Below are 26,052 nucleotides of genomic sequence, written 5' to 3' on the forward strand. Positions count from 1 at the left end.
CCTTATCCTCGTAAATCAAGGAAACTGTTGAAACACCTAGCTCTAGAGTAAGAGATAAACCCTGCCATCTATCTCAGAAGTAGACTAGATAGAGATCCATGTTTCTAGCGACGACCCGCCCGAATCGAGAAACACAACCAACGAAACACCAACCTTGGCTCCCAGTCACACTGTTACCAAGCCCAAGTTTGAAGTACCAATCCCCTTAACCATCATTATTGTGGAGAAATCACTCATCCAACAGGCAATGACTCTACATGCACTACATCATAGATGGTGACAGAATCGCCCTCAACCTACCAAGATTTACACTACTAATGAAAGCCTTCCTTTTCCATAAGGTGAGGGGCTCTGTTCCCAAGGCAATGAATATGCTTGGAATGATATGCTTGAAATTTGGAGACTAACAAATTGGTTTTCCAAATTAACATGTTAATGCCAGATCTATCAGTGACAATGGATTTCATCTTTGTAATTACAAGCAATGAATTACCTTCGAAGTCAACCCTCCAAAAACCACTCTCCTTCGTAAACCATAGCAGTTCAAGACAAGCCCAAATCTTTACCACAAATGGAGGTGAGACGGGCGGTTTCCAAAAATAGGCCACCCCCAACAACCCGCGACTATCTTGAATGATAACCCCAACACTCGCCACACCAACCTCTTAAAAAAACTAGCATCAAAATTAACACATACAAAGGGTTCTACCGATAGCATCCACACCCTTATCCGAGGTATCGCCTAAAGTTTTGGAGGACTAAAAATTCAATCCAACTATTGGGCATAACCCTAGATGAAGGTAACAATTTCTGCTATTGATTGCCTTTTACCGTTATGGATTAGCATATTTCTAGAGAACCATGGGGCCCAAACAGTAATAACGAATAACTGTTGTTGTTTTAGAGTAATGGTAGGGAACAAATTTCAAACCCACGTAAACATGGAGGCACCAACCGGATCATGTGGCCAATGGAATCCCAACTCCTTCCAGACACAAGCCACTAAAGGACAATCGCAGCTGGCATGCAAAGAAGTCTCAGTTGCTGCTCCACATCGAGGACATATCGAGTCTGTACGTAAACGCCGCAATTACAAATTGGAATAAGTGGCAACATAATTATGTAGAAATTTCCAAAGTGTAATTTTGGTTTTTCCAGGATATGCATATTCCATAAAGTACGAAATAGGTATCTCATAGTTACTATCATCTGTAAAAAGTAAGTGAGAAACCATCAGACCAACTTTCGACACCTTTGTCCCTGTCACCAAACCTTCTTTAGTCACCATACGAAGTAAGGAAAAGAGGCTTTCACTGCGAAAAAAGAACAAAATAGGACTTAATGGGTCGCCCTGTCGAAGCCCTCAAGTCGACACCACATGCCCACGAGCCTACCTATTAACCACCATAAAATAAGTAGCTGACCACACACATCTCATTATGAATTTCAATTGTAAACATTATGATATGGTAAATCATCAATGTGTCAATCTATTATTGGTGACAAATGTCATGCTCAAATTTAAAATTTAAAAGTTTCCTTATTTAAGATAAACTATTAGGTGAACCTTTCCCACCATATAAGCAATGGTCCCATCCAATTATATAATGCCATGTAAGATTATTTTTACATGTTATTGATGACTAAAAAATTAAAAAATTTCTGCTATCTCCCACCTTCAACCATTCTGCATCAAACTGTAGAGAATCATCAAAGTTTGTTTTTTCTTTCTTTTTTCTTTATTTTTATTTATAGATTTTAAAGCATGGGAAGAAGCAAAAACTATAACCACCATGATTAAAATCCAAAATACTGATCTATCGTCCAAATAAAACATTCTACTTTCCCTTCACCTTCACTTATCATTGTCCTATTCCATTTCAAAATGATTCCCCTTGCTTCGATTTCCCCTTTAATATAAAGGATTGGAGAATGAAAATTTGAGATATTAGGCAAACTACGAAAATTAAGGATTTGGTTTAGGGTTACAGGGGTTTGATTTTAGGCTTAGGGTTATAAAATAACCAAAGATTTTAGAGTTGGTAATTTCCATAAATTAAGGATTAGGGATTTCGAAAATTTGAAATTTGGCTTGAACATAAGCAAATTAACATAATGGGATTTTGTTTCTTTCTCAATTTCGATCACAAATTAAAAAAAAATTTCCATCAAAATTTCATTTTTAATGAAAACGATTGTAAGAATACTAAAAGGTGCATGGATGAAACTTTCTTTTCGTTACATATTATTAAAAACAAGGGTTCTTTTAACTCTCTTTTTTTCTCATTTTCTTCATTTTTGTTGTCCAAAGGTGAGAATGGTTGAAGGAGAAAACAAAAATTTTGAATTTATTTTTAATTTCTTAGTCATTAAATGACATGTAAAAGTAATCTACACGACATTATATAATTGGATAGGACCATTGCTTATGTGGTGGGAAAGGTCCACCTAATAATTTCTCCTTATTTGAACCCTAATCATAGGATGAAATTTAAATTTGAGATATAATGAATTTAAAACTTCAATTTTAGCATTTTAATTAAAATTTTAATTACTTTTATATAAATTTTTAAATAAATATTTTTATTACATTTTTCTGGGACAAGAATGCCTTGTGAAGAAAGCTAACAAGATAAAATAAAATAAAAATTCAATCGATGGGCTTCAAGCGACGGAATTCAAGTGAAGGTGGTTGGCTATTAATTCAGAATCAAAAATCACCTTTAATATGTAGAAACTCCCAGTTGCCAGGCATATTCTTCCTTATGAAATTAAAAATGCCCTTCACAGCAACAATGAAGTACTGGTAATATAGTGGGAACTGAAACAACGCGAATATGCAGATTGGAAGGAACGCTGCCGCATATGTTAAACTTGCTGTCCATTTTTTCTCCAAATGAACTAGCAGAAGTATCGTCGCCGTGAATGTTAGCATCGTTGTTGTCACTGAGAAGAACAGAAACGTGAAGCCCAGTGACAGATTCCGAGGGATGGTGTTCTCAAAATCCTTGTACTCCAGCGAAGATGTCAGGATCGACAGGAATATCACCACCGACGTCAACGAGCTTGCAAGCCCTGCCACATCCATCACCGTGAAAAACGAATACAGTGGCCTTTCCAGTAGAATCGGTTGCCCACCTACACCCAACCCATTGATGATCAAAACCATTGGGAGTTTCTTAATTTGTATTTATTTTGACAACTACTTACTGTCATGGAAACCTCCTGGAGCCGAGTATGCAGCTGCGAACACAACACCAGCCACAAGAACAGCGACCGTCGAGCATGACTCAGAAGTGTTCTTCACCCACTCTTGTGCATCTTGAAGTTTGTCATTGTGCCTGTCGTTGAACAACTGATCTGCTGTCATATTGTTCTTATTGCGGTGCAGGGTGAAATGCCTGTTAGAAATCAAACCCACTCCAAGCATAATCTAGAAACATGAGACGTGGAGCAATTTTGTGCCATGCAAAGTGCTGAAATTTTAGCCATACAAAGTGCTCCATTATTGAGATGTTTTGTGGCTGGAAATTAAGTGGATTAATAGCCACATTTGTTGTCACTTTATCAGCCTATAAATAGAGGCTTGAACTTGTGTTGTAATGAAGAAAAATGAGAAGAAAAAAGAAATAAGAGAAGCAACGTGAGTGAGAGTGAGAAGGTTAGCAAACCTTGAGTGAGTTAAAATCTAGCAGCAGCTAGACTATCTAGTCATTGAGAAAATATTTGTAATCTTCGTATTGTAATATATTAAGTGTGTAATAAAAAGTAAATTTTCGGCCCATCACGTTTCCAACAAGTGGCATCAGAGCTACGGTTCGGAGCTTGGTTCGGAGTTCGGTTCGTGCCCGGTTCGTGTCCAGTTCGGAGTACCTTTGGTGTTCATCTAACAAGTCGATATGGGCGACGTAATTCAGCTACAAGTTCCACAATTGACGAAGACAAATTATGGAAATTGGAGCATTCGAATGAAGGCTTTGCTCGGTTCGCAAGATTGTTGGGAGATCGTTGAAAAAGGATACATCGAGCCCGGAGATGCCGCTACAGAAGCAGCTTTATCAAATGACGCTAAGAAGGCGTTACGAGAAGCATGAAAGAAGGATCAAAAGGCCTTGAATAGTTATCTTTCAAGGTATGGATGAATCAACCTTCGAGAAAATATCAGATGTGAAGAACGCGAAGAATGCATGGGAGATTTTGCAAAAATCATTTCAAGGTGTAGAAAAAGCTAAAAAGGTACGCCTTCAGTCACTTAGAGCTGAATTTGAAATGTTAAAAATGAAGAGCTCCGAAAATATCGATGACTATGCCAATCGTGTAAAATCGGTGGTAAATGAAATGAAACGAAATGGAGAAACTCTTGACGAGGTAAGAGTGATGGAGAAAATTCTACGGTCACTCACACGCAAATTCGAGTATGTAGTCGTTGCCATCGAAGAATCAAAAGATTTGTCAAAGATGTCGCTCGAAGAACTTGTGGGTTCTCTGCAAGCCCATGAGCAAAAGATGAAGCTAAATGAAGATAGTGAAAATCTTGATCAAGCCTTGCATAGCAAGTTGTCCGTCGACGACGGAGAAACAAGTAATAACTTTAACCAAGGAAGAGGAAACCGCAGAGGATACCGTGGAGGCTACCGTGGTGGAAACAGAGGAGGAAGAGGATCACGAGGACGTGGAAATCAATCATATGGGAGATATCAAGAAAATAAAGATTATCAAACATCCAACCGTGGACGTGGATCTAGAGGTCGTGGCCGAGGCAGATTTCAAGAAAATAAATCTCAGGTACAATGCTACAACTGTAACAAGTATGGACATTTCAGTTACGAGTGCAGATCAACACACAAAGTGGATGAAAGAAACCATGTAGCAGTCGCAGCAGAAGGCAACGAAAAAGTGGAATCAAGTGTCTTTCTCACTTACGGAGAAAATGAAGATCGCAAGAGAAGTGTGTGGTATCTCGACAACGGTGCAAGCAACCACATGTGTGGAAGAAAGGAGCTGTTCACAGAATTAGATGAAACAGTTCATGGAAAAATAACTTTTGGAGACAACTCACATGCAGAAATCAAAGGAAATGGCAAGGTTGTTATAACACAAAGGAATGGAGAGAAGAAGTACATCTCAGACGTTTACTACGTACCAGCTTTGAAGAGTAACCTGATCAGTCTTGGTCAACTCCTAGAAAAAGGATATGAAGTTCATATGAAAGACCGCTCACTCGCCATCAGGAACAAAAGTGGAGAATTAGTTGTTCGAGTTGATATGACGCGAAATCGTCTTTTCACCCTCGACATCGAGTCTGGAGAAGTAAAATGCATGAAGACGGATCTGAAGAATGAATCATGGTTGTGGCACTTAAGGTACGGACATCTCGGATTTTCTGGCTTGAAGCTGTTGTCGAAGACAAATATGGTGAATGGATTACCAAGTATTAATCATCCAGATCAACTGTGTGAAGCCTGTGTCAAAGGAAAGCAGCATAGGCAGAAATTTGAAGTAGGAAAATCTCGAAGAGCTAGAAGACCATTGGAAATTGTACACACCGACATATCTGGTCCGTACGACATTGAATCACTCGGTGGAAACAGGTACTACCTAACTTTTATTGATGATTATAGCAGAAAATGTTGGGTTTATTTTCTCAAAGCAAAATCGGAAGCCCTAGAAAAATTCAAGGAGTTCAAAGCAATGGTGGAAAAACAGAGTGGTCGATATTTGAAGATACTCAGATCCGATAGAGGAGGCGAGTATACTGCAAAGCTTTATGAAAGTTTCTGCAAGGATCATGGAATCATTCATCAGTTAACAGCCAGACGCACTCCACAACAAAACGGAGTTGCAGAAAGGAAGAATCGGACAATTCTGGATATGGCAAGAAGCATGATAAAAGGTAAACACCTTCCGAGAACTTTCTGGGCTGAAGCCGTTGAATGCGCAGTTTATCTGTTGAATCAATGTCCAACAAAAAGTGTAAGACACAAGACACCAGAAGAAGCATGGAGCGGTCACAAGCCAAGAGTTGGACACCTCAAAATTTTTGGATGCATTGCATATGCACACGTTCCTGAGCAACAGAGGAAAAAGCTTGACGATAGAGGAGAGAAGTGTATCTTTATAGGCTATGACAAAAGAAGTAAGGCCTACAGACTTTATAATCCTCTTACTAAGAAATTGATTATCTCAAGAGATGTCGAGTTCGATGAAGCGGATTACTGGAGATGGAGTGAAGAAGAAAAGAAAGTGGAAGGATTATTTTTCAACGAAGACGACAATGATGTCATCAACCAAGAAGAACAAGGCGATGATCAAAGTCCTGGTACAACAGCCTCTTCGTCACCAACCAGCAGCAGCGGAAGCAGCAGCTCAGATGAAGCACCCACAAGAACACGGAGTCTCAACGACATCTACAATTCTACGGAACCTGTAGAGACGCAGTTCGATTATTCACTATTCTGTCTAATGACAGAATGTGATCCAGTGACATACGAAGAAGCAATTGAAGACAATAAATGGAAGAAGGCCATGGACGAGGAGATTGCTGCAATAAGAAGGAATGACACGTGGGAGCTAACAAGTCTGCCAGAAGGACATAGCCCGATTGGTGTCAAGTGGGTGTACAAGACGAAGACCAACAAAGAAGGAAAAGTAGAGAAATACAAGGCAAGACTAGTCGCCAAAGGCTACAAGCAAAGACAAGGAGTGGACTATGATGAAATATTTGCTCCAGTCGCAAGAATAGACACAATTAGGCTTCTCATAGCGGTCGCAGCACAATACAAATGGAAAATCTATCAGATGGACGTCAAGTCTGCATTCCTGAATGGCTACTTGGAGGAGGAAGTCTACATAGAACAACCACCTGGATATAGCATACAAGGAAAGGAGGACAAAGTCTACCGATTGAAGAAAGCTTTGTATGGATTGAAGCAAGCCCCAAGAGCATGGAACACAAGGATCGACGAGTACTTCCGAAGAAATGGATTCATCAAAAGCCCGCACGAGCACACCCTGTACACAAAGAAGAATGGATGTGGAGATATCATGATCGTATGCCTATATGTGGATGACATGATTTTCACCGGAAACAATCCAGGTATGTCTGATGATTTCAAGAAAGCTATGACTAAAGAATTTGAAATGACAGATATCGGTGAGATGTCATACTTTCTTGGAGTCGAGGTGAAACAAATGCAAGATGGAATTTTTGTCTCTCAAAAGAAGTATGCGGAGCAGATTTTGAACAAGTTCAAAATGAAGGATTGCAAGCCAGTAGTCACGCCAGCTGATCCAGGGATGAAGCTAAGTGTTGATTCGACAAGGGAGTCGATAAATCCGACGTTGTTTAAAAGTCTCGTTGGAAGTTTAAGGTATTTGACAATCACACGACCAGATATTACATATGCAGTAGGATTGGTGAGCAGATTCATGGAGAAGCCGAAGCAAGACCACTTAATTGCCGCAAAAAGAATTTTGAGATATATCAAAGGTACGATGAACCATGGTTTATTCTATACCCACTCACAAGATTCAAAATTAGTTGGCTACTCAGATAGCGATTATGGGGGAGACTTGGATGATCGGAAAAGCACTTCCGGATATGCATTCCACATCAGTTCCGCAGTTTTTTCATGGTCGTCAAAGAAGCAACAAACAATTGCTCTCTCAACATGTGAAGCAGAGTATATGGCCGCAGCAACTTGTACATGCCAAGCAATGTGGTTGAAGAATATTTTGGGAGAAATAGGTGTTTCAAATGAAGGTCCAATTACCATCTACGTTGACAACAAATCCGCTATATCACTTGCCAAGAATCCGGTGTCGCACAGCCGAAGCAAGCACATCGATACGAAGTATCATTTTATCCGAGAGCAAGTGAAAAACAAAAACGTGGAGTTGGTCCATTGCAGGACAGAAGATCAACTGGTAGATATTTTCACAAAGCCGTTGAAAGTGGAGACATTGAACAAATTCAAGGAGAAACTCGGTATGAAAGTTGGGTTTGAGGGGGAGTGTTAGAAATCAAACCCACTCCAAGCATAATCTAGAAACATGAGACGTGGAGCAATTTTGTGCCATGCAAAGTGCTGAAATTTTAGACATACAAAGTGCTCCATTATTGAGATGTTTTGTGGCTGGAAATTAAGTGGATTAATAGCCACATTTGTTGTCACTTTATCAGCCTATAAATAGAGGCTTGAACTTGTGTTGTAATGAAGAAAAATGAGAAGAAAAAAGAAATAAGAGAAGCAACGTGAGTGAGAGTGAGAAGGTTAGCAAACCTTGAGTGAGTTAAAATCTAGCAGCAGCTAGACTATCTAGTCATTGAGAAAATATTTGTAATCTTCGTATTGTAATATATTAAGTGTGTAATAAAAAGTAAATTTTCGGCCCATCACGTTTCCAACAATGCCCCGGTATTTCATTTTTCACTGTCTGCAAACACCAACATCACAACCAAACAGTAATCACTCATCATTCCAGTACATATATAAAAAAAAAAAGATAAGTTAATTACCTCAAACCATTCCAACTCCTGTTGCAATTTGAGAGCAGGGGTAGGTTTGGTTCCACCACGATAATATACGGTGTCAGCAGCATGGTGCAATATGGTGCAGCCATTGTTATCGATCCCTCGAACCAACCTGTTCTTCTTTTCCTTTTTCTTAACAACCAGATCATACACTTTGTATGTACGATATAAAGTGGCGACATGTAATATGTTCTGTCCGCTTTTGTTGATGTGCTCAATTGCTTGAGGGTACTTGTCGAGTATCTCATTCGCTATCTCAACGATCCCTGTGGTCGCCGCAATAAACAATGGCGTATCCGGTTCCGATGACTTCTCCTTTTTGGCAGCTGCAATTTTCTTTACCTTTTCTTCTTCTTTATCATCATTTCTTTCCAAGCAAATTGTATCATCCTCTTCCGATTGGTGAGGCTGGAACCAAGACGTATCGGTTCGCACAAGATGCCGGGCCAATTTAATAGCGGATGTGTGCAGTTGCTTTTGCCCCCACACCCGGTCAATCTTTTTCCATCCTTTAAATATTTTTCGAATGTCTCATTTTCTTTTAATTCATTAAATCACAATTTTTTACATATAAAATACTATCATTTAAATTTGTCAAAGTAAAATTTTAGGGGAGAATTAGTGTAGTCTTAAATGTTAAATTTCATTTATTTTTGTGATAAGTAACTTTATATTTTATAAATATATGTATATAATCCAATATAATAATTAAAAAAATTTAATGATTTTTAAAAGAGAATAATTTATAGATACCAGACAACATAAAAACATTATCTTCTTCTTACAATTTCGTAATATTTTTACTTTAAAATTTTGAATGTTATCAATCCATTATCAATAGTCAATGGTTTTAAAAAATATGAGAAAATTTCAGGATGGTGTTTTGGTTTTAAAGATTGAAGAATATATTTATCAAGCTTATGGTGATTTCAAAGACATAAGAAAATTACAAATAAAAGTAGAATTTTAATGATTTAATTTTAAAGGTCTAAGTGCGTAAAAAAGTTATTATTTTTTTTAAAAAGAAGTAATTAAATCTTTATTCTTTTTTGTTTTTATTCAATTGGATATTTAAACTTTCAAAATACATAAAAAAAATGTCCTTAAATATTTTCAAAAAAAAAATAAGTAGGCCCATTTTTTTTCACTCAATTGCTAAAATGCATCAAAAGGCTCTTTGATAGTAAACTTTAACAGTCAATTGTTAAAGTTAACTGCCTTAATTTTTTTCAGTTAAAGTCACCCATGTCATAACCACTGCGTCACATGTGACAAAAAATTATAAAAAATAAAATTTATTAAGTGGACCTTTCCCACCACATAAGCAATGGTCTCATTCAATTATATAATGCCATGTAAGATTATTTTTACATGTCATTTTATGACTAAGAAATTGAAAAAAAAATCAAAATTTTTGTTTTCTCCTTCAACCATTCTCATCTCTAGACAACAAAAATGAAGAAAATGAGAAAAAAAAAAGTTTCATCCATGCACCCTTTTAGTATTCTTACAATCTTTTCTATTAAAATGAAATTTCGATGGAAAATCTTTTTCAATTTGTGATCGAAATTGAGAAAAAAAATCTCATTATGTTATTTGCCTATGTTGAAGTCAAATCCCAAATTTTTGAAATCCCTAATCTCTGATTTATGTAAATTATCAAATCTAAAATCCTCGGTTATTTCATAAACCTAAACCTCAAATCAAACCCCTATTAACCCTAAACCAAATCATTAATTTTCGGAATTTACCTAATATCTCGAATTTCCATTCTCCAATCCTTTATATCAAAGGGGAAATCGAAGCAAGGGTAATCATTTTGAAATGGAATAGAACAATAATAAGTGAAGATGAAGAGAAAGTAGAATGTTTTATTTGGACGAAAGATCAATATTTTGGATCTTAATCATGATGGTTATAGTTTCTACTTCTTCCCATACTTTTAAGATATATAAATGAAAATGACGAAAAGAAAAAACAAACTTTGATGATTCTCTACAGTTTGATGCGGAATGGCTGAAGGTTGGAGATAACAGAATTTTTTTTAATTTTTTAGTCATCAATAACATGTAAAAATAATATTATATTGTATTATATAATTGGATGGGAGCATGGTTTATATGGTCGTAATAATTACTCCAAAATATGTTTAATAATGTTTTTACATCTTTAAAAATTGTTTACGTAGCATTATATCATTAATATATAAAAATTAAGAATTTTAGAATCATCATAATTAATTTTTTAAAATTATGATTAAATGAATTTGTTTATAACTAAAAGTTCTAAATTTATCACAGAATTGATTAGATTTATTTTTAATTTTGAAAAAAGTTAAAATTCAGATTAATTTATTTATTTATCTCCAATGTTATAATTGTTTGTTAACTTTTTCTAAACAAATTTAATTGATAATAAATAAAAATTTAAAGTATACTGAATTACTTTATCTCCAAATTTATTTGTTAGTTTAAATTTTTAAATTTTATGTTAGATTATTGTATTTTTCTATATTTAAAAGAGTTAAAATTTAATTGAATTAAATTATCTCCAAAACCATATTTTTATATTAACTTGATAAAGTAACAATATATAATCTTTTAAATATTAATTCAACTTTAATTATTTATATGATATGTGACTTTACATTAAATATATATAAGTTGTACAAATAAATAAGTTTTCATATTATATTATAAGGTGAGTTAAAAAATTGGTCACCGAACTTTAAAAAATGCAATATGGTCAATGATGTTATCAATTTATTACGTTATGGTCATTCATTCTCTAACTCTCATTAAAGGTGTAATGGCAAGTTGATATAGCACGTCAATATCATCATTAATGATGAAATTAATGTATCACATTATGTTGTCATTACATGTTTAATGGGAGTTAATAATTGTATAATTATAGCTTAATAAATCGATAACATTAGTGATCATATAGTACTTTTTTTAAATAGATCACATAAAATCATGTGCAATGCATGTAATATTAAAAACTAGTATATTGGTTTAGAGAATGATCATTTCTAACCTGATTTAAGGCATTGCAGAACACTGTAATACCACTTAAAACCTACAAGGTAATAGATTGTTTTTATAAATTAATTGAGAATTCTTTGTGAATAGGTAAAAAAATAGTCCTTGATTCAAAAAGAATGAATTCCATTGCCCAAAAATTACCTTTAGAGTGGCCTGGTTGATTGGGAGCTTTACTTGGCTCACCCTGCTCCAAATCTTTGTTGTGCAGAGCTATTGGAAGCTTATCGCTCTCATCGCCATTACATGCTTCACCCGGAAGGCCTTTAAACAAACAATTCCACTAAACTGAATAATTAAATGTCCCTTTGATCAAAGGAATAGACCCACAATCATTCTTCCATGATATTATAGGATAGCCAAATATCGAAGTTGAAGATTTTAATGCAAGTCTCTTAGTGCTTGGTTTAATGGATGTGATTTGCTAATAAGTAAAAAGACGTACAATAATAGATGAACTCCTCGAATAATCCAGAGAGAAAAGAACTACTCTTAAAAGAAGTCGTCATGCTAGCAAGCAGATGAAGGGTCATCTTCCCATTATTATCTTTGTAAGTTGCAAGTTGTGGGTATCGTTCCACCAGCCAATTAGCAGTTATTAGAATATACCCATACCCCATACCTTGCCCATACCTTTCCCATACCTACCCATACTTTGGAAAGGTCAAAGTTATAGGCACCAAATATTTTATTTAGTGTTGGGCATGGGAAAATAGCAATTTTTGGTCCCTAAGTGAATAGTGACTTTGCAAGGTGGCCCTTGAATCTCAACTATAAATAGGCCAACCATTGCTCATTCTCAACATCCCCACACTTGCCATTCTCTACTTAAGGCAATTGTTCTCTCTCCCTATTTGTAAAGTTTCACTTGTATTTTTGGAGTGAAATATATTTGGTAGTGCCCGAGGACGTAGGCAAGATTTGCCGAACCTCGTTAAAATTCTGGTGTTCTTTACTATTTATTGTTCATATTTTGTGAATTTGATTGTAGTGATTTATTGTGCTATTAAATTACGATAGAGGGATATTCTGGCTAGGAAAGACTTGGTACTTAAGTGATCCTCGTGATCCACCTCTCTTTCCTGGGAATTGAACTTAGTGTGATTTTTTAGTACAATAATTTTACTCTTTCACACGCTTCCGCGCAACAATTGGTATCAGAGCCAGGTTCGTACTTGGGGAATACGACCGTTTACGGTACTATTCACGTATACAGCACTATTCACGTATACGGTACTGTTCACGTATACAGTAGTTGGGATTGAGGAGAAAAATGGCAGCAGCATCGTCATCAGCAAGGACTACTGTGACAAATGCAAAATTTGAAGTAGAGAAATTTGACGGTACCAATAATTTTGGTATGTGGCAGTGTGAGATCCTGGATGTCTTATGTCAGCAAGAGCTGGATATAGCCCTTGAAGAAAAACCTGACAAGATGGATGACAAGGAGTGGGCCAAGATCAATAGACAGGCGTGTGGTACAATCCGCCTATGTTTGGCCAAAGAGCAGAAGTACTCCGTCATGAGGGAGACATCAGCGAAGAAGCTGTGGGATACATTGGAAGAAAAGTTTCTAACGAAAAGTCTTGAAAATAGGCTTTATATGAAAAAGAAACTTTATCGATTCACGTATGCACCCGGTATGTCGATGAATGACCATGTGAACTCATTCAATAAAATTTTAGCAAACTTGCTAAATTTGGATGAGAAATTTGAAGATGAAGACAAGGCATTATTATTGTTGAATTCCCTTCCTGATGAATATGATCATCTTACCACCACATTGCTTCATGGGAAGGACACGATCACATTTGATGCAGTCTGTAGTGCGTTGTATAGATCTGAGACTCGAAAGAAAGATAAAAGAGATCACAGAGATACAACCGCAGAAGTCTTAACAGTAAGAGGTCGTTCACACAGCAGCAAACCTGGTAGAAGGGGTAAGTCCAAAGGGAGACCCGCCAAAGATGAATGTGCCTTTTGTCGTGAGAAAGGGCATTGGAAAAAGAATTGTCCTAAGTTACAAAAGGGCAAGTCTATTTCTAATGCATGTGTAGCGGAGCATGATGAGGAGTCAGACTTTAGCTTGGTTGGCATGGCAATGGCATGTCAAACGGATGAGTGGATATTGGATTCGGAATGTACTTACCATATGTGTCCTAATAAGGACTGGTTTTCTAGTCTTGAAGAACTAGAAGGTGGAGTTGTTTTTATGGGCAATGATAGTGCCTGTAAGACAATGGGTGTAGGTACAATCAAATTGAAGAACCATGACAGCTCAATCCAAGTTCTGACAGATGTTCGCTATGTACCCAGCTTGAAGAAAAATCTCATCTCATTAGGGGCCCTAGAATCTAAAGGGCTCACAATCACTTTGAGAGATGGATTACTAAAGGTAGTAGCTGGGGTATTGACGGTGATGAAAGGCACTAGAAGAAATAACTTGTACTATTTAAATGGAAGTACAGTTATTGGATCAACATCAACAGCTTCTGCGAAAGATGTAGATTCAGAAGCTACCAGGTTATGGCATAGGCGATTGGGACATGCTGGTGAAAAAGCTTTGCAGACTTTGGCGAAGCAAGGCTTGTTGAAAGGTGCAAATTCTTGCAAATTGGAATTTTGTGAACATTGTGTTCTGGGCAAGCAGACGAGGGTAAAATTTGGTTCAGCAATTCACAATACGAAAGGAATTCTGGACTATGTTCACAGTGATGTGTGGGGACCTACCAAAGTGGCTTCTTTGGGAGGTATGCACTATTTTGTCACTTTTCTTGATGATTATTCAAGAAAAGTATGGGTGTATCTAATGAAAAGAAAAAATGAAGTTTTAAATGCATTTCTGAAGTGGAAGAAGATGGTGGAGACTCAGACAGGTCGAAAGGTCAAACGACTTCGATCAGATAATGGTACTGAGTACAAAAATGATCCATTTCTACAAGTATGTCAAGATGAGGGCATTGTGCGACACTTCACTGTTCGAGATACACCACAGCAGAATGGGGTGGCAGAACGCATGAATCGGACTATACTGGAGAAAGTTCGATGTATGTTGTCCAATGCTGGATTGGGCAAGGAATTTTGGGCTGAGGCAGTTACATATGCGTGCCATCTAATTAACCGATTGCCATCAGCTGCAATAAATGGAAAAACTCCTATGGAGATGTGGACTGGTAAACCTGCTACTGATTATGATTCTTTACATGTTTTTGGTTCCACTGCATATTATCATGTAAAAGAATCTAAGTTAGACCCAAGAGCAAAGAAAGCATTATTCATGGGTATAACTGGTGGTGTAAAAGGATACCGTCTCTGGTGTCCTGATACAAAGAAGATTGTTTTCAGTAGAGATGTAACTTTTGATGAATCAACCATGATGAAGAACGAGGATTCACAAAAGGATGACAAAACCAGTAGTACTTTGCAGCAGGTGGAGTTTGAAAAGGTTAATGATGATCCAGCTAATATTGAAAGAACAAATGATGAAGAAGTTTCGACCCAAGAACTTCTACAGCAACAAGATTCAATTGCATATAGGAGGCCAAGAAGAGAGATTCGTAAGCCTGCTCGCTTTGACGATATGGTGGCCTATGCACTTCCAATTGCAGATGATGATGTTCCTTCCACTTATACAGAAGCAATAAGTAACTCTGATGGTGTAAAGTGGAAGCAAGCTATGAATGAAGAAATGCAGTCTCTTCATAAAAATAGGACTTGGGAGTTGGTGAGACTGCCCAAAGGAAAGAAGGCAATTGGATGCAAATGGGTATATGCAAAGAAGAAAGGATTTCCTGGTAAAAATGAAATTCGATACAAGGCTAGATTGGTAGCAAAGGGTTACGCTCAGAAAGAAGGAATAGACTACAATGAAGTGTTTTCTCCAGTTGTGAAGCATTCGTCTATTCGGATTTTGCTAGCCTTGGTTGCGCAATATGATCTTGAACTAGTTCAGCTTGATGTGAAGACCGCGTTTTTACATGGTGATTTGGAAGAGGAAATCTATATGACTCAGCTAGATGGATTCAAGGTTGCTGGAAAAGAAAATTGGATTTGCAAACTGACAAAGTCGCTTTATGGATTGAAGCAATCTCCGAGGCAGTGGTACAAGCGATTTGATCAGTTCATGAAAGGGCAAAGGTACACAAGAAGTAAATTTGATCATTGCGTGTATTTTCAGAAGCTACAAGAAGGAACTTTCATATACTTGCTCTTATATGTTGATGATATGCTAATAGCATCTAAGAGCAAAGTTGAGATTGAAAGATTGAAGACTCAACTCAATCTCGAGTTTGAGATGAAAGATCTAGGAGAAGCTAAAAAGATTCTCGGCATGGAAATATGTAGAGATAGAGCTCATGGCAGAGTTAGCTTGTCTCAGAAGCAGTATTTGAAGAAAGTACTACAGCAGTTTGGTATGAACGAGCAGACCAAACCTGTAAGTACCCCGTTGGCTTCTCATTTCAAGCTTTCTGCACAACTATCTCCTTCGACGAATACGGAACAAGAATACATGTTGCAAGTTCCGTATTCTAATGCAGTGGGTAGCTTGATGTATGCAATGGTGTGTACAAGACCCAACATTTCACAGGCAGTTAGTATAGTGAGCAGGTATATGCATAATCCTGGAAAAGGACATTGGCAAGCTGTGAAATGGATTCTACGGTATATTCAGAAGACCGTGGATGTTGGATTACTGTTCAAGCAGGATAATACACTTGGTAAAGGTGTTATTGGGTACGTTGATTCTGACTATGCCGGTGATTTGGACAAGCGAAGATCAACCACCGGTTATGTGTTTACACTTGCTGGAGGACCAATAAGTTGGAAGTCTACACTACAGTCTACAGTTGCATTGTCAACCACAGAAGCCGAGTACATGGCTGTAACAGAGGCTGTAAAGGAGGCTGTTTGGTTACAAGGTATGGCTAAAACCTTGGGGTTGGTTCAGGAGCATATTAACGTGTATTGTGATAGTCAAAGTGCTATTCATTTAGCAAAGAATCAAGTCTATCATGCACGTACAAAACATATCGACGTACGATTCCATTTTGTGCGGGAAATTATTGAAGAGGGGAAAATTTGTCTTCAGAAGATCAAGACTGCAGATAATCCCGCAGATATGATGACCAAGGTGGTAACAGCAACCAAGTTCGAACATTGTTTGAACTTGATTAATATCCTGCAAGTTTAACAGTTGAAGAAGGCACTATCAAGTATTGTTGTCAAAAGCAGAAAGAATTGTGTGAAGATAAGATTATCCTAATCAAATCTTCAAGGTGGAGATTATTAGAATATACCCATACCCCATACCTTGCCCATACCTTTCCCATACCTACCCATACTTTGGAAAGGTCAAAGTTATGGGCACCAAATATTTTATTTAGTGTTGGGCATGGGAAAATAGCAATTTTTGGTCCCTAAGTGAATAGTGACTTTGCAAGGTGGCCCTTGAATCTCAACTATAAATAGGCCAACCATTGCTCATTCTCAACATCCCCACACTTGCCATTCTCTACTTAAGGCAATTGTTCTCTCTCCCTATTTGTAAAGTTTCACTTGTATTTTTGGAGTGAAATATATTTGGTAGTGCCCGAGGACGTAGGCAAGATTTGCCGAACCTCGTTAAAATTCTGGTGTTCTTTACTATTTATTGTTCATATTTTGTGAATTTGATTGTAGTGATTTATTGTGCTATTAAATTACGATAGAGGGATATTCTGGCTAGGAAAGACTTGGTACTTAAGTGATCCTCGTGATCCACCTCTCTTTCCTGGGAATTGAACTTAGTGTGATTTTTTAGTACAATAATTTTACTCTTTCACACGCTTCCGCGCAACAGCAGTATCTGAAATGCAAAACATACCACGCTAACTTAATTTTAAAATTTAATCATTATATTTTAACTTAATATAATTTAATTACTTACTTTTGGGTAAACTATAAAAATAGTCTTTTTATTTGTCTCGGATTATATCTTAGTCGCTTATGTTTAAAATATTACGTTTTAGTCACTTACGTTATCGTTTTGTTACGAAGTGGTCACTTTACCGTTAAACTCCGTTACCTCCCGAACGGTAGTCCAAATGGGTTTTAAATGCTAACTTGGATGTCCAGTTGTTGGGATGAAAATAGGTTTTTAATTAAATAAATTTAATTTGGACTGCCACGTAGGACATCCAAGTTGGCATTTAAAACCCATTTGGACTGCCATGTAGGACCGTCGTTAGGGAGGTAACAGAGCTTAACGGTAGAGTGACCACTTCATGACAAAACGATAGTGTAAATGACTAAAACGTAACATTTCAAACATAAGTGACTAAAATTTAATTTGAGGGAAACAAAACTAATTATTTTTTTAGTTTACCCTTACCTTTATAATGTTATTAATAGAAGTTTTCACCGATTGGATTCAAGTTAAATTCATACATGCATAATTATATTATATATGGTTGCCCAAAGCCAGCCTTACTTAAAATATAGATCTCAAGTTTTGTTCAATGTTACGTATATTTGTAAATGTTTATTCCAAACTTTGTCCATTTATTTTTATGTAATATTTAATATTTAATATTTATATATTTTATTACAATTATACACTTTTTTTTCACTTTTTTTAATATTTTTAAATGTAAAAAATTTAACATATGTTTAATGTTAAATTATAATATAATATATTTAATTTTTCATATGATATAAATTACATAATATAGGGTTAAACCAAGCTTAGGCTCAAACTATTGAAGAAGCCTAAGCTCTTTCAATATTTTAAATGTTATTTTTTCTTTTTCAAACTCATTCTTTAGTTTAATGTTTTAATCAAAATAATTTCAAATTTCGAGCAAGTAGTTTAGTTCTTGAACAAATTTAGTAATTAGTCAATATAAATAATTAACATGGTTACCTATAAGTTTGGCATGGATTTTTTTTAAGAAAATATTCGTCAAAACACAAAGAAATTTATGTGAACATGCTGGAATGATTAAAAATAAAATAAAAACCAACCAGAGTAATGAAAGTGTTATCTATTTGAATGAATTAGAGACCAAATTATGTGAAATAAGTAAATAGAATAATTTGAGCATAATGGATTACCAAAGTGTTGGCCAATCACTGCAATATGAAGAATGGAGAGTCCATCATGATCTCTAGTGTAATGCTTGTGAAGATTTCCTCCCATTCCTTCAATCTGTATAGCCAAGTACTTCACCATCGACATGTTGCCATATTCCACAGCTCTGAACAATGGGGTTTCCCCCAACTTGTTCCGATCCGCCAGTATCTCTTCCCTCTCCCGTATATAATCTTCATGATTCAAGCCGTCAGAGAACAACACCTCCTTCATTAACAAATCAGCTGCTTCGGCTTGGGCAGTGGTGACCAGTTCATGGAGGACAGTGTTCCCATAAACGTTCTTCATCTTCAGCACCTCGCGCCTCTTTGTTTGCGGCACCAACTCAACTAGGGTTTGAAGCATTGCTTCACTGCCCCTGTAAGCTGCAACGTGAAACATAGTATCTCCACAAACCGTGATTGGGTTGAACAAGGCCTCATGGTTTTGCTTGTAAGTCGCTTCCAACCACTGAAAGTCGTTTGCCAAAAGCTTGGTGTAAGCCACTATCATATCATGGAATTTGTTGTTCATCTCGGATTTGGAGATAATTACTTCTTTCTCCATTCCCATTGATGAAACTTTGATATATAACTTATAGCTTCACATTACTTGAAAACAATACCTGAAATATATAATGTTGCGTTTGTACTTTGCTTCATTACTAGATAAAGCTGAAAACAAGGAAGAAATAAAGTTAGAAGAATACGTGAGCATACTGTAAAGCTAAAAATTTGAAAGTCAAGCTTAGGCGCATCGTTATTCATATCACATTTATTACATCATAGTTTTTTTTTTTTAAAAAAAAGCTCAATTATCACAATAACTTAAAATTGTGAATACCCAAAATTTGATAGGTGTAAAGGAATGTTTAAACTTTTGAGATGATATTGTTGGAGGGCAGCCACAAACCCTAAATATAAATTGTAAAATAAATATGGAAAAATAAAAAAAAAATAAAAACTTAAAATTGTAAATTAATAATAATAATTAAAAATCTCTAAAAACACAAATTGTAATCAAATATATTTACTTAAAAAAACCACTTGTAGCCATGTAATTAAGAAAAGATATTGTAATTAATCTAAACTTTACAAAAAATAAAATTAACAGTTAAACCTAAATTCTGAAATCTGAAAAAGTAAATGAACTAAATTTTTAAAAATACAAATACAATAACTAAATTCCTAATTTTAAAAAAATAAATGAACTATAGGTATATTTTGACCTATATTTTTTTATTAGTAATAAAGTTACTTTATTTATATTCAATTTTAAAATACTAGAATTTATTAACCCCAAATATTTGGATGAAAATTCATTTTAAAATAATTAATAAGTTAAAAAGAATAAATGAGTAGTTGGTTTTTTAAAAAATAATTATAAGATATTTTGAAAAGGTGCATACCTTTATTACTAAGTAGTTTTTAGAAGTAAATACCCATATCCTACTTTCATTTTATTATCATAATCTTTTTGGTGCATTTGACTTGAGTCAACCAAATTATAGTATTAGAAACTAAGAGTATAAAGTAAACTACTAATAACTAAATACAATTAGAAAGGCATAGATGAAAAGAAAAAAAAGTAGGGTTAGAATATATAATTGTTGTAAACTTTAGTCTAAAAAAGGTATTTTTAGAGCTATAAGTAATATTAAATTGTTGTTTTTTAAAATAAAAGTATACACAAAAGCTATAATTTGTAATTTTTGCATTTAGAAATACATTTTTAACACTTATTTATCATTCAAGGTATGTTTTGTGATATTTATATTGAGTATACAATTATTTATATTTTAAATTGTATTTCGAATATATAGTGTTGTATTTTTGAATTTATGATGATTATTTTTTAATAGTTAAATATGGTTGTTGATTGAGTCTTAGATTAATTGGTATCAGCATTGTTGTCAGTGTAGGAGGATGTGGGTTTGAGTGCGCTAAAACGCATTATTCTCCTATATAAGGGTTGAGGAGAAGCTACAAGTAGTTATAGGTATGCTATCAAAAATAGCCAGTGTACTTCATATTACTTTTGTTAAAAAAATTAATATTTTAGTCAGTATTTTTGTTAAAAAAAGAATAAAAGTCAAATTGACAAAAAATATAAATCTTAAAAACTAAATTTGTCATTAAACCAAAAATATAAATATTAAACATTTGTATTTTTTTATGGTTAAAATATGTACTTATTTGGATAATAATTCATTAAAAATAAAATTTTAAAACATACAAGAGGCATCTTACTACTCGAAAAAGAAAAGTTGAAGAATTCGTGAACATATTATAAAGTGAACAAATTGCAAGCCAAGCTTAGGCCCACAATGTGGCGTAAGAGTTACTATAACCGTGGCATGAAATAGAGATATTATTTTTTTTTAATAATTTTATTTTAAATTTTAGAATTTTTATTTGATTTTAATTTTTTTAAGACGAAAATACTTAAACGTGATTTTTTTTTAATTTAAGGGTTAAAAAGATTATGAATAAAAATAGGTATTGTATTGAAAAATATATTTTGAAAAAATTATAAATAAAAATGAGTTTTGTATTAAAGAATATATATTACATTATGACAGAGATATATACTTCTGTTTTTCTTATAACAAATAAAAAAATTATTAAAGGTATAAATATCTAGAAAATCCATGTAAGGTTCAAAGTAAATTTATGTCTTTCAAAATAAATCAAGCAATTAATTTTTTATATCATTCCAAAATAAGCAAATAAAGATAATTAAATACGACTAATACATTTTTTTTTAAATTTCAAAAAAATCTAAAAATTTTCTGAGTAAAGGGTTGAATTAATTTGTTTATTTGGAGAATAACTCATTGCTCATAACCCTAGCATATGGATCTCTAATATATTTATATCAAAATCAAATTTATTATAGGTTGAAAATACAAAACTGTTTGAATTTTCGGGCATTTTACAAGGAAAATCCTTTTTTTTCTAAAATTATGGAAATAGGCCGACTTTTTAATTATTTACCGGACTAGGCCATTTTCCTCGAAATCGCGTCTACGTCAGCGCGACTTAATTGTCCACATCAGCAAAACGCTTCCCCGGGGGAGCGTTTTTGCCCGTTCAACGGTCAAAAATTTGACCTTTGGCTTCCAACGGTAAAAGAAAACTATAAAATGGCCCCCCTAATTCATTTTTTCACACAAATCACTCTCAAATTCTCTAATTCTCTCAAATTTTCAATCCCCTCCTTTATTTTTCACACAATTCTTTGTTTAATCTCGATTTTCTTTCAATATTCCCTTAAAAAATCTATCAATTTTTAGTGAAAATTTCTTACAATTCCATCAAAATTTTACCAAATTTCTCTGTCTAAAATTTTTTTGAATTTAATTTTTTTAAATTAAAAAAATACCATCGTGCTAGCAATGGCCAGAGAACTAATCCGTCTTGATAATAAGCACATCTCCGTTGAGCAAATGAAAATGGTAAGTGATATTTAATTTATTTATGCAAATTTAATTTTTTTAATTTAATTTTCAGTTATGATGTTTGCATTAATTAATTTATGCAATTTTAATTAATTTTTGTTTTATAATTTTTTATAATAGTCTGTAGATCGGGTGTTAGAATGTTACATTCGTAATATGCCTAATCCTCCATCGCCTTTGATCGAGAATTACTTGCGGGAAGCGAGATTCTAGCACGTGGCCACGATAGGCCGGGGGTACAAGTTGGACCCGAAACTAATCAGTGCGTTGATAGAGAGGTGGAGACCCGAGACGCATACTTTTCATCTTCCATGCAAAGAATGTACTATCACTCTGCAAGACGTGCATTTGCAATTAGGATTGGCGGTGGATGGGTACGCAGTCACCGGATCCGCATCATCTAGTGATTGGAGCGCCGTATGCTACGACCTTTTGGGTGCTATACCGGATTATATTAACGGAGGTCGGATCCAGATGGGCTGGTTACAAGACACATTCCCGGAGCCGGATAATGATTCGACAGAACTCGAAAGAATACAATATGCTCGGGCATACATTCTCGAGATTATTGGAGGTTATCTGATGCCAGACTTGTCACGAAACCTTGTACATCTGAGATGGCTGTTGAAACTCGTAGATTTTAGAGCAGCCGGCGAATTGAGTTGGGGGTCTGCCGTGTTGGCAAAGTTGTACAAGGAAATGTGCGGTGCGGTGCGATGCTACCGAACAAAGCCAAAATAGGAGGTTGTCTATCACTACTGCAATCATGGGCACAGTTTCGCTTTCCATTTTTACGTCCTCGAATGGACCATCCATATACATTTCCACTAATAACGAGGTAAATTTTATATTATATTTTACAATTATTACGTAGATTTAGTTTATAATTGTTGTATGCTAAAAAATTATTTAATTAGGTGGAACCGTTCGGCGAGTTATGTCGGAATACCCAACTCTCTCGAAGACATACGGCTTCTATTAGACCAGCGATCGGATACACAAGTAAGTATTAAATAAATTATATATAATTAATAAAATAGTCGTTTCATATTTAGTATTTAGTATTTAGTATTATGTATATAAGTAATATTTTTATCATGTTCATATAGTTTGAATGGACACCATACGACGATCCGGCAATTCGAGCAGTAATTCCGGATGAATACATTCAAAATCCGAACGCTTGGCATGTGAAGGTCCCATTGGTGAACTATGCTACGGTCGAGATGTACCAATCAGACAGAGTATTGCGACAATTTGGATTTTGACAACCGATTCCCGTGGCACCCGAGGTGTTTGATGAAGAGCATAAAGTCGACTTACAGCTATTGAATATGGATTGGCCGAGATACTGGTCAGGCTATATCGAAATATGGGAAAATCGGTATGATTATATACCTACTCGGGAACCGATTATTGTTCCAGAGTTAGCATGCGTACCAGAATACATGCCATGGTTTAGGATCCATGGCAAGCCATATTTATTGTCGGAAGAGGAGAGGCGACGACAAATTCGTGTTCAAAGGGAACGACGGAGCCCTTTAAATCTAAGAAGAAGGGATGACGACGTAGGCCCATCAACAGCGCCCCATCAACAGCGCCCACACAATCAACAGGCCCATCAACAGTGCCCATACAATCAGCAAGCCCATCAACAGTGCTGCCACAATCACCGGGCCCAACAGCTCAACAGACGACACCCACATCACAGCCTTTTCCTAGTCCTATGCCAGGTACGTATCCTATCCCTTATATGTATCCTAACCCTTTTATGTTTCCTTTTCCTAGTCCTATGGCAGGTTGGAATCCATGGCCCGGTTCATCTCCGTTCCCGATTACTTCGAGTCAACCGCCAATCTATAGGCCGTCGTAGCATGAGGGATCGCAGGAGACACCATCGAGGGGCTCTTCTTTCTACCAATCCCAATCACCTTACGGGGTTCAAACACCTCCTCCATGGGTGATGCAAACACCACCGCCGTCATTATTCTATCAAGGTGGGTCAAGCTCTCAACACCCTCAACCAGATCCCCTGCTGGATGAACCACAACCGCCACCGGAAGCCGAACCAATGAGGAATCCAACACGGACTCGTTGACGACCCCCGTGTGGCACTGATTCTGACCGCCACGGACATTGAATTTTTTTAATATATGTGTACAAACTTTTTATATTGTTTAATTTGAATAAAATAAAATTTCTTTTGAATAAGGCAATTGTAAATTATATGTCTTAAAAACCCAATTGTACAAACTTTTTATATTGTTTAATTTTTACTTTTATTTATATTTTCTTTATTTGATTATATATGTCTTAAAAAACTATTTCTATATTTACCTCATTTGACCTCTCTCACCAACCCTACATTAATCTTATTTTTTTATCTCAATAAAATCGAACAAAAATAATTGATTGAATGATAAACATCATATTTGTGAAGAAAAGGAGGATGGTAAAAAAAAATTATCATTCATAAATGCTAACCTTGAAGGTTTACATATTTATCAATTTGATGAATTCCGTCATTCTTATAGATAATTAAAATATATATATAATTATACAAAATTAATAAAATAATTTTTTTTCAAAATTTTTAAAAAATCATAAATATTATAAAATATTCATAAAAAATTCTAAATATATAACTAATAACTATAATCCATCAATATATGTATTCCAACAAAAATTGAGGGTAATATTTAAGCTAATTAATTACGTCTCAGTCATGTCTCGATGTCTTACTTGTATTTGAACGACATAGTTATTACGTAAAATAAAATAAATTACTATATTTTTATTAAAATAGAAGGTATTGTTTCGTTTGATAGAATAAAAGTTTGATATATTCCAATAAAAGACTAAATTGAATAAAAGTAAAACTTTAGGGGCAACCCTGTAAAATAAAAGTAAAAGTTTGATACATTTCATTTAATAAAATATAAATAATACAACATAATTTTTTATGACAACTATCAACTATTTCGATTAGGACATGATCTACTTGTATGTCCTGGGTTCCTACAGTATCCGCATAATTTCTGTTGATTGGCTGTTTCTCGGATATCCATATCGGTACGTATTCTAGTCGAGCAAGGTCGACCCTTTGGTTTGCGACGCAATTCTCTATCCGGTAACAGCTTAAACAGAGCAAGCGATACAGGCGGCCACTTACGTTCATCTAGGACAGGTGGGAATACATGTCTCCACACGTTGTACATGGTTTGTATTCTGTACACTTCATCGACGTATCTCATAGGATCTATACGCAGATTCTAACAAGCTGTAATTACATGACTGCATGGATAACGAAGTGCGTCAAACCTCCCACAGTCGCAAGTTCTATTTCTCAAATGTACACGATATTGCCCGCCAATAATACCTTCCTGCGGTCTGTCAAACTCTGTCACACGAAACCATAGATTGTCTCGATCGTGACACACTGTGTGCATTGTGTTCACCCGCGCCTTCGCCTTGTTAATTTCTTGCAATACCTTTGCGCACCATACATGTCCTCCTTGGATTTGGCCTGTATAACTTGCTGCTCATTTCAGGAATAGTGCCGCTAAACGAAAATATGTTTCTCGAACAACTGATGTTATTGGTAAATGGCGTGTTCCTTTCAGAACAGAATTTATACATTCGGCCAGGTTTGAGGTCATATGACCATATCGTAGGCCGCCGTCGTATGCTTGTGTCCACTGTTCGAAAGGTATATTACACAGGTAGTTTGCTCCTTCTTCATTATCCGAACGCAAAATCGCCAACATTTCATGAAAATGATCCTTACTTATCTCATACCCTACCAATATAAGTTGATAGCGAAAATTACATACCACATTTCCAGTTAAAATAAATTCAGTATTACAAACAAAATTATATTAATAGATATTACATACCCATGTTGGTT

The 26,052-nt window shown here is 35.4% G+C and overlaps 1 protein-coding gene across 1 annotated transcript; it reads right to left on the minus strand.

Moving 5' to 3' along the window:
• Window positions 1-2,537: 2,537 nt before the first annotated feature.
• On the minus strand, window positions 2,538-19,284 carry LOC107962055 (uncharacterized). Its single transcript, XM_041115981.1, has 7 exons — window positions 18,670-19,284; window positions 11,722-11,841; window positions 11,573-11,614; window positions 8,519-9,042; window positions 8,414-8,436; window positions 3,211-3,401; window positions 2,538-3,138 (listed from the first exon to the last, which is right to left on the minus strand). The coding sequence occupies exons 1-7, from the start codon at window positions 19,256-19,258 to the stop codon at window positions 2,711-2,713; spliced, it is 1,917 nt and encodes a 638-aa protein (XP_040971915.1). The 5' UTR covers window positions 19,259-19,284; the 3' UTR covers window positions 2,538-2,710.
• Between the last annotated feature and the right edge of the window lie 6,768 nt (window positions 19,285-26,052).

This window comes from Gossypium hirsutum, chromosome A06 (assembly GCF_007990345.1).
Source record: "Gossypium hirsutum isolate 1008001.06 chromosome A06, Gossypium_hirsutum_v2.1, whole genome shotgun sequence".
Lineage (NCBI taxonomy): Eukaryota > Viridiplantae > Streptophyta > Magnoliopsida > Malvales > Malvaceae > Gossypium > Gossypium hirsutum.

What these genes read in the sequence shown, in the direction of transcription:
- LOC107962055 (XM_041115981.1), bottom strand. Translation starts at nt 19,258, where the DNA reads ATGGGAATGGAGAAAGAAGTAATTATCTCCAAATCCGAGATGAACAAC. An exon ending in AGGAGTTGGAATGGTTTGAG is followed by an intron (nt 8,437 to 8,518) that starts GTAATTAACTTA and finishes TGGTGTTTGCAG; the next exon opens with ACAGTGAAAAATGAAATACC. An exon ending in TCCAGGAGGTTTCCATGACA is followed by an intron (nt 3,139 to 3,210) that starts GTAAGTAGTTGT and finishes GGTTGGGTGTAG; the next exon opens with GTGGGCAACCGATTCTACTG.